This window comes from Phyllostomus discolor, chromosome 8 (assembly GCF_004126475.2).
Source record: "Phyllostomus discolor isolate MPI-MPIP mPhyDis1 chromosome 8, mPhyDis1.pri.v3, whole genome shotgun sequence".
Taxonomy (NCBI): domain Eukaryota; kingdom Metazoa; phylum Chordata; class Mammalia; order Chiroptera; family Phyllostomidae; genus Phyllostomus; species Phyllostomus discolor.
The window spans coordinates 37,080,599-37,090,142 of NC_040910.2; the positions used below are offsets into that span (position 1 = coordinate 37,080,599).

A 9,544-nucleotide genomic window follows, 5' to 3' on the forward strand; every position below is an offset into this window, starting at 1 on the left:
TGAATTCAGACATTTTTTGCTCTTCCCCCTGTCCCCAACTTAGGACAAGGAAGATTGGAGGGGTTATCCGTGGGTGGGATTTGATATCCAGGTCTGCAGTCCTGTGACCCCTGCTCAGGAGTCCCACTTGTTCCTGTAGGGTGGTCTCTGGGGAGTCTGCACCTGTGTCTGATAGGGCAACTTTCTGGGTTCTGCAGACCAGATAGAACTTTGTGGCTCGGCCCTCTGGCACACTGGATATCACCCATTGTCCTGTTCCTCGGTGGCTTCCCACCATGAAGGGCCAGGCCCCCCTCAGTCAAACACCATCTGAGAGCACTGGGCCAGGAACCTGGGGCCCCTGTGGGTGGTCAGGTCTGCCTGCATTGGAAGAACCATTGACCAGAACTATGGAGCCAGGATTCCGATAATGTTTTATTATCTGATCACAAAACACCTCACTTATTGATCCCCTTGTTCCCCCATGCTGTTTATCCCACCCCAGCCCAGAGCCCCCGGGTGCTCAGTCCTTGAACCTGCGGGCTGCCTGCATTTTGTGGTAGTAGCTTTCAGCCTCTGATTCACAGGAGGCATCCCGCTCGCTCAGTGCTAGGCCAGCAGCTTTGCGCCTCAGCGTTGACTCCCTGCTGGCCGGCCCCAGAGCCCCGTCGGTCACGCCCAGTGGGGGCAGCCCCTCACCAGTAGCCAGGTTGACCGTGGCCACAGCACCAAATCTTGGCTCCTCCTGGTCTACATCGCTGACGGATGAGCCAGGGGACACACCCAGTGGCTTGGGCCCACCACGAAAGCCATGGGCTAGATCCCCTAGCTCATAGCTACCCTCACCCTCTGACCCCTTGGTCCCAGCAGCCTTCCACTCCCAGGGCCCATTACCAGCAGACAGGTGGACCACAGGGTGGTGGGGTGCATGTGCGTCAATGGTGACAATGCTGGCCGAGTCGCGGTCTGATGGTGACCGGTACTGTGAGGAGTCAGAACTGGAGCTGGAGGACAAGGCAGTCTCTGCCACCTTGGAGCCAGGTCCACCTGGCGCTTTGGACATGGCAATCACCTGCAGCAGCCGGGGCGGGTTGGCTATGCGGGGCTGGGTGGAGGCTGTGGCCACAGCAGCCCCACTCTTCTCAGCCATCATGAGCCACTTAGCCCGCACAGCCACACTGCCTTTGGGGGACAGGCCAGCTGCCGCCTGTACCCCCTCCTCAGGGATGTGCACCAGTGGCTGTGGCCCAGCTCTTGGTGGGAGAATGACCCGAGGCCCGAGGCCTGGCCTGGCCTGGACTGTGGGGTAGAGCGAGGGTGGGGCTGGGCCCTCTTCCTCCCCCTCCTCTTCCTCCTCTTCCTCCTCCTCTTCCTCCTCTGCCATGGGCTCTTCAGGCACCAGCATGTGCCCCAGGCTGGCCTCATCAGGCAGCCCCAGGCCACGGCCCTCCAGCGACTTCTGCTTCCACTCGCTGATGAGCTGCTTAGAGCGGGAGGCATCGAGCGGCACGTGGATGGTCATGTGGCGGCGGGCTGGGTCATCGAGTGAGGGCGTGCTGACTCGGGGCAGTGTGTGGCTGAAAGTCACCATGTTCTCCTTGCCCATGGGACTGCGTGGGGCCAGCAGGTCCACGTCCACACTGGCCCGCTTCAGGCTGCCCAGTGAGGTCTTTTCTCGGGCCACAGGCCCAGGCCCGCCCTCCAGCCGCCCTGGAGGGCCCAGCTCATCGGTGCTCACGGACTTGTTCTGCTGGTACACCGAGTCGTGGCCCCTCTGGGTCAAGGCCCGCAGTGCATCCTTGGCGGGTGTTGGGGCTGTGGGCTTCTCTGTGGGCGGGGCCTGGAAGTTGCCCACCGCGTGGCAGGCCTGGGGGTGAAATGCAGGCTGGCTGTGAAGCCGGAGGCCGGAGATCAGAGTCCCCACCAGGCAAAGACTTGGGGGTCTGAGGAGAGGCCTGGCCTTCAATGGGAAAAGTCTATCTTTCCCCAGTGGGGCAAATTCTCACCTCTGGTCACTCACACTCTGCACAATGGGCAGGTCTGAGCCCTTGAGATTCTGATTCCAGCATTCCAAGGGACTTGTCAGAGTCCCCCAGGGCAGGGGCAGGCCTTGCTGCCTGTGCCTCTCCCCGTCAGACATCCCCCACAGGGGCTAGAAGCCCCTTTCAGACCTCCCGCTCCAGGACCAGCCTAATGGCCACCAGACTCCCTGGGCAGACCCTCACCAGGTAGGCGGCGATGCCGGCACCGATGAGGAAGCCGGCGTAGACGTCCACAGGGTGGCTGCGGTACTGCGTGATCTGAGTGAGCCCGCAGACGCCCGCGGCGATGGCGAAGGCGAACACCAGGCTGGGTTTGAGCAGCTTGGTGGTGTCGGAGATGACAGAGTTGAAGTACATCTAGGGGCAGTGCGGTGATCAGCGTAGTAGAAAAGGGGGGCAGGGGGAGAGAGAGGGCCCGGGGAGGGCGGGGCCAGGGCAGTTGGGGCAGATGTGGGCGGGGCAAGAGTGGGGTCGGGTAAGAGAGGTCGGGGTGGGTCAGGGTGGGCAAGGCCTGAGCCCGGACTCACCGACACGTAGACTGCAGCGAAGGCCGACAGCGTGGCGTGCTGGGATGGGAAGGTCTTCCTGTAGGAGGTGTCTGAGTAAGCCCTGCTGTATCCCAAATCCCTCTGTGCCTCAGTCTCCCCACACTAAATGAGAAAGGAGTTGGGGCCGGCTCACCTTGCAGACAGGATAGCGTGGGTGTCGTGGCCAGAGCAGATATCCTGGGTGATATAGGGGTTAGCCTCGCACGAGGTGCCCAGCAGTGTGTAATTGGGCTTGCAGACAGTCAGGAAGAAGGGCGCGTGGTAGCCTGTGGCCAGCTGGATGACGTCTGTCACCAGGGCTGTGGCACACAGGCCGAACACGTGGACGCCTGAGGGTGAAAGGATCAGGGACTGTGTGGGAGCTGGGGGCTGAACCTGCCCAGTCCCGGGTGTGGATGGAGGGTTGGGTGTGTTCAGTGACTCACCCACAAAGCGCACCGTGCGCCGCAGGAAGGAGTTGAAGTTGCAGCCACCAGCGTTGATGCTGCCCTCAGCCCCGCCTGGGCCACCTCCACGACCCCACAGCCGAGACTGCAGACAGTACAGCATGCCCTCGCCCATCATGATCTGCCGACAGGGGGTTGCTCAGCTGGATCCTGGCCAGGGGTGCCCACAGGGTGACCGAGACCCTTTGGGGACGCTGGGACTCACCGAGGCCGCAGGGGCAGCGAAGGCCAAGCTGAGCAGCATGAGCAGCGGGATGAGCTCCTCGTTGGTCTCCACATAGGGCATGGACAGCGTGCGATCATAGCACTGGAAACCTACCTTGGCAGGCTTGAAGAGGTCCGTCAGCTCCAGGAAGTACAGGGACACGATGGAGGATGCCACAATGGGCAGCTACAGAGAGATGGCTGGCCAGTCACACCTACTCACTGACTTACCTGTCTGTGAATTCAGTCCCATCCACTAAGCCCCCCACCCATCCACCTGTCCATGCTTCAGTTCACCCGATGGTCGGCTCATCCATCATGCGGTGGCTAACCCACCACTCATTGTACAGCGTCCACTGTCCATCCTTTCATCGTGGCTACTCTTGCACTCGTGAACTCATTCATAAATCCATGGATTTACCCATCCCTCCATCCACCAATGTTTCCTTCTTTTCATGCATCATCCACCTACCCCCCCAATTCATTCACCTATTTCTTCCTTCCAGCCCCCTTTGCCACGTTGAACAACTTAGAAACAGCACACGCTCCTGCCTCTGGAATTTTTCTCTTAAGGATGGATGGATGCCCTCAGACACTCCCTCTGGTGCTCAGCCCTCCTCAGAAGGGCCCTCCCTGGCCACTCATCTCTCCACCCCTTGTACTACTTTATTTCCTCTGGGCCCCCAAAACCTCTGTGCCAACCTGCCCCTCAGCCAAAAGAACACAGACATCTGGCCATGGCAGGCGCTGAATGAACGAACAAATGAACTCATTGAGTTGCTAATTCATGCAGCTGTCCTCTACACACCCTTGTCATGTGGCCCCTGACACACACACAAGCTGGGCACTATAGCATACATGATGGTCCCGTATGCTTATGCCACCCGTGAGGTGCAGAAAGAAAGACTGAGGCTAGGAAAGCTGAGCTGTTCTCGATCACATCACGCAAGCATGGTGCCCAGAATATCGCTCACTCGTTTATTTACGCGGGCCTCAAACAGCCATTGAGCACAGATTCTGGCAGAATCTTCTGAGGAAGCAAACTCCCCTAGCATCCTAGGGGACGCTATGCCTTTGTCCTAGGGTCTCAAGTTCAAATAGCCACAGGGGACAGACAGTGGTGGCACCATGGGGGGTAGAGGGTAGAGCGTATGCAAGTGCCTAAGGGGAGCTGCCTTGAGAAGCTCCCACCTCCATCTCACAGATGAGGAAACGAGCACAGATGAAGCCCAAGAGAAACTTCCACCTTAACACCTGCCTTGTATGGCGCATTAAGAGAGGCAGCAGCTATCCATCTGCCCATGGAGAGGGGGACAGAGTGGGACAGATGCCCCAAGCCCCATGGCTAGGGCCAGGACAGAGGGAGGGACCAGGCTGGGGGCTCTTAGAGGGGAAATGCCCAAATGGGGTTTGTAAGAGCAGGTCTCGTGACCAAGGAGCATTTCAAGTGCCAGTGGGCATGTCAAGTTGGGGAGATTTTGGCTACAGGGAGACTAAAGTCAGTGCCAAGCCTCCAAAAATGGACAAAGGTCACCCTGTGTCATCATCGGCACTTCTATGTGCCAGGTGGTTGCACTTCCTATCTTTTACTTTTTGAACACTCACTCAGCCCTCACTGTGTGCCCAGCCTGTAGCGGAAATGCACCAGTGCCCGAGATCAGCACGCCAGGGATGTCAGCTCAGATCCTCAGGCTCTAGAGCCCGAGCGCTGGAGGAAGACACAGCACCCTCACTGACTGCAGCACCCTTATGATCCCCAGCACCTCGCTCCAGCCCCTCCAGGCGAGCTACTGGCCCAAGCCCCAGATTGAAGGTCCTACCTCCCAGCATTTGCCCAGGCTTTTCAGGAAGCCCAGAACACCCTTTTGCCCTTTGAACTTCTCCTCTGGCAGAGCCCAACTCCTCGGATCCCCACTCCCAGGCACCCTAGCTGTGCCCCTACCTAAGGGTGACCCGAGTGGTGCCACCTCTGTACCTTAGCATGGGGGTCCCCAGGGCTGGTGGAACTGAGACCTCCACCAGGCCCTGCCAGGGCGACCCCCCACCACACACTCACCTCCACGAAGTAGAAGCAGGGCAGAAGCGTCATGCTGTCCTTTGGGCTTTTATTCTTCTCCTTGGTCGAGATCATGGTGTCGCGAGTGCCACAGGCCGTGGTTGGAGGAGATAAAGCTGCGCTGGAGGAGGGAGGGGAGGCGCAGACTGAGTCCGGGAACCAGAGACCAGGCAGCGACGGGGGAGGGGCGGGCAAGGATGCGCAGGAGCCCCCAGGGAAACTGAGGCCAGGGAGAGGGGTGTCCCTGCGGCCTTCTCCCCACACCGTGGCCCTGACAAACAATCGGCTACTGACACCCCCACACCAAGGATGAAGGTCGGGCAAAGAGGGCGGGGCCACCCTGGTTGACGGGTCTCAGTCCGGGGCTGTTCCCCGCGCCGGGGAAGGGGCCTCCGGGAGAACGAGGGTCGGGGCCTGACTCGCAGGCCCCTCACCTGGCGCACGGGTACTCGGAGGGCGGAGCTGGCGGCCGCGCCGGCTCGGCGGAGCGCGGAGCACAAAGCACGGCCCCTCCCCTGCAGGGGCGGAGGGGAGATGGGAGAGAGGGGCGGAGGGCTCACGGGAGGGGTAGGCCGAGAGGACACCGCCAGGCTCCGAGACCCCGCACCCGCGGCTGCCTGGATGCGGCGCGAGGGGCGGGGGCTCTTTGTCTTGGAGCGTTGGAAGCGTCGTGCGCGTTGATGTCCTGGCCAGGCCCCGGGCGTGTGGTCCCCGCCTCCTGGACTCCCTCCTGCTCTGTCTCTGGGTCGCAGGAGTCCCTGTGTTTCGCGAGCTAAAGTCGGGGTCTGCAGTCTCCTCCCCTCCAAGGGTAGGCCTCGGGAGTCCCATCAATGCTGGGTCCGGGGGCGAGGGTCTGGGTTCCTGGGTCTCTGGCTATCTCTGCGTCTCTCCTGTCTCTACCCCCCCTCCCAGGTGCCCGCCGCTCGCCCGCATGTGTTTCCATGGCGAGCTCCCTGGGCACCGAGTGATCAGGACACAAAGAAGACGGGTGGAGGGCTTGCCCTCCCCCCAACCGGGCCTCTCTCCACCCCGCCCACCTTCGCCCCTGCGCCTGTCGTGGTCCACCCTCAGATCTGCCGGTCCAGCCCTTTAGCCAAGACCACCGCCGCCCAGGTGTAATGGACCTGCAGCCCCGGGATTCGGGGCTCGGCGGGTAGACCTCTCGCGGTTAATTTTTTGGTGCGCAGTCAGGCAGCTTTTGCTGTTTGTAGTCATCTCCTCCTTACCACACACAGCCTTGTGGGGTGGGGGCTGGCTGAGCCCTCATTTACAAACAGGGAAACGGAGGCCCAGGGAACTGAAAAGTCACTGGTCAGGGTCATCAGACCCCCCAAACGGACAGGATATTATTCAGTTCATTTATTCACTATCACTTGAGCACCAACTGTATCCTGAACTAGGACCCAGAGGTCCTAGTTACTGAGGACCCCCAGTAACTAGGACAGACGTAGACACTCAGCTCTGTACTAAAGTGTTGGGGGTGAGGGCTGCATGATTGGCCTCTTCTCTGGCCTTTATTCCTGGTCAGCCATTCACACTCCACCAAGGCTGCCCAGTGAGACCAGGGAAGAGGGGTGTCCCTGCTGCAGACCCTGTCTGTCATACCTCCCTAGGCCTGGTGGTGGACTGGCCTCAGTTCTCCTAGACTGCCTGTGGGAATCTACTCTTGAAAGGTGACTACAGTCAGCCCTTGAGAGGCAGAAGGAAGAGTGGAAGACAGGACAATCACTCTTGGGTACCTCCTGGGCCCGGGGGTGGGGGCGTGGGCGGCAGGAGCATGAAGAGGTGTCCTGGAGGAACTTCCTGACAGCTTGAGGGTCTGGGGATGTATCAGATCTGAGGTGGTGGTGGGGGGGTCCTTCTTCTCATCAAGTCTGGTGGTGGAAATGGAGCAAGAGCCAACCGTGGTGGCACATTGCCCAGCTAGGGGTCTTTGCTTGAGTCTGGGGCGCTAGGGAGCCATGGAAGAGGTTAGAGCAGGCAAGAGGTGTTGAACATGCTAGGTTGCTCCTCAGAGACTCACAAACTCCATATTCGCCACAGCTCTACAGAAAGGGGGAGGACTGTGCATATCCCCCTTGTACAGATGGGGAAACTGAGGCACAGAGCAGGCAGTTTACTGCGGAACTCAAGGGGTTCGCCACTTGGGGTGCATTATTGAAAAGTGAGACATGGTTGTCACAAGGTAGTTTTATTTACTTGCAGCCAGAGAACACGGGATTCCTATCCCAACCTCTTCCCCAGAGGAGGCTTAGCCATTGCTTATATACACTATTTTGTCAATTACATGTTGATTTCTTCTTTGTAGTTGGCTGCCCTTAAAAGGTTGGGTTCCTGTCAAGCTTATCCTGTTTACATCTGGTCTACAAAATACTGTGCTACATTTTAACATTTAGCAAGAATAGCATTTACTAAGAATGACCCAGACCTTGAGACCTTTGCCTTATCTAACACTTACCCCCAGAGATTTTGCATTCCTCATTCTGAAAGGAATTAGGGAGGAGGGTCATACCTCTGTAACTGTTTTCTGAACATGGACTGAGTATGTCTTTGAGTTAGAAGAGTGAAATTCTCTGGCTGCCTAACTTATGAAGGTCTTGGGGTCCCCTAGGTTCTGGGATTGCTGAGCGCAGGAGGGCACAGAGAGCTCTGCTGTGACAGGAGACGTGAGGCAGAAGAGCTGAGGCAGAAGTAGGGGAGATCGAGGAGACCGAAATCCTGCCACTCATGAACTCACACCCTGGTGGGGATCTAATGAGCAAGATGGAACAGAGTGACAGCTTTCTTAAGGACAAAGATGCCAGCAAGGGCAAATATTGGACTGCTGGGTCTGTCCAGCACTTTGAAGGACAGGTGGGATCTGGGTAAGAAGTGACTCTGCAGGAAGGGTGAGCTTAGTGGGTGAAGCACAGTAACTCCAGGATGGGGGGGAGAAGCACCAGGTAGGACCAGTCAGTATCCCATGGTTTCTCAAGCACAGTGATGCTTGCTATGTGGCCAAGGGAAGAGCTGCACCTCGGCCTGGGAAGGGAGGACAGCTTGGGAGGAAGTTCCGACACAGCCCTCTGAATCAGCAGTCTTGGGATAGTGCACCATAGAAAAGCCCCCCGCTCCCACCCCACAATGGCAGGAGGCGCTCTCCGGGACTATAAATTCCCTGTGTGTATGTGCACTTCCGGTCCAACACGTGTGGCCACGCTGTTCAAGCCCACACAGCATGGGCCCTCTGTGTTCAGACACCCTGTTAGACACCATCACCTAGTCAGCCAGCTACACAGCTGCAGTTCAGAGACTTAAACCCTTCTGGAATTTGGGATACAAGGAGCAAGTAACAGTCGCTTGCTACCTCTCCGTCACCCAAACCCCCTGCTCAGGAGGCACTGGAGTGAGCCTTGAGACGAGCGAATACTTGAGGTCTGTTTACCCCATTTTCCATCTTCAGCAGACTGTGGCTCCTTCCACCTCTTGTCCCCACTTGGGAAACACTGGGAGCTCAAGACTGAACGTGAAGACAAGCCTTGACTGGGGTGGCTCAGTTGCTGGGCTTCGTCCCCACAAAGCGAAAGGTCACCGGTTCATTTCCCAGTCGGGACTCGTGACTGGGTTGCAGCCCAGTCCTGGGTTGGGGGTGTGTGAGAGGCAACCATTGATGGTGTTCCCCTGGCATGTGGATGTTTCCCTCTCCTTCTCCTTCTTTTCCCCTCTCTCTAAAAATGAACAAATAAAATCTTTAAAAATAAATAAAAGTGAAGACAGGAAACATCTGTGGGCACAGGTTGTACTGAAACGGGAGGAAAAGTAGACAGCCAGTGTTAATACCACGAGGAGCTTCTCACAGGAGGCACCGCCAGCCTCACCTCTTCTCTCTGGCTAAGAATGTCCGTGTCAGCAGGGTCACCTCCTATTGCAGTGGCAGGTCCCAGTCCTCTTCTCAGTCCTCTGGCTTCTGGACTATTGGAGAAGAAGGGCTGAGAAGGCCTCTGCAAGGCTTGCCCCCCGACCCCCCAGTTCCCGGCAGATGGGACTCTGAGAGGCAGAGGACAGGACCAGGATCCCCGGTTTTAGATCTCAGCTCGTATGCCGCAATCCAGACTCAATCTGCTGAAGGGAAGGTTCAGGCCCTGGCCAGGTAACATCATCCTAATACATCCAAGTTGCAGGTTTGATCCTCAGTCAGGGCGCATACAAGAAGCTGCCAATGAATGCATATATAAACGGAAAAACAAATCAGTGGGTTTTTTCCCCTGCTCTCTCTCACTCTCTAAAATC

The 9,544-nt window shown here is 58.0% G+C and overlaps 1 protein-coding gene and 1 long non-coding RNA gene across 2 annotated transcripts; one reads left to right on the forward strand and one right to left on the reverse strand.

Moving 5' to 3' along the window:
- Positions 1-396: 396 nt before the first annotated feature.
- Positions 397-5,976, reverse strand: PLPPR3 (phospholipid phosphatase related 3). Its single transcript, XM_028521148.2, has 8 exons — positions 5,710-5,976; positions 5,276-5,396; positions 3,221-3,406; positions 2,995-3,136; positions 2,703-2,898; positions 2,549-2,606; positions 2,205-2,378; positions 397-1,846 (listed from the first exon to the last, which is right to left on the reverse strand). The coding sequence occupies exons 2-8, from the start codon at positions 5,348-5,350 to the stop codon at positions 503-505; spliced, it is 2,175 nt and encodes a 724-aa protein (XP_028376949.1). The 5' UTR covers positions 5,351-5,396; positions 5,710-5,976; the 3' UTR covers positions 397-502.
- Positions 5,977-6,014: 38 nt separating this feature from the next.
- Positions 6,015-7,972, forward strand: LOC118501978. The gene is made up of 2 exons (XR_004904642.1): positions 6,015-6,083; positions 7,887-7,972. It is a non-coding gene; the product is annotated as an uncharacterized LOC118501978 (long non-coding RNA).
- Positions 7,973-9,544: the final 1,572 nt, after the last annotated feature.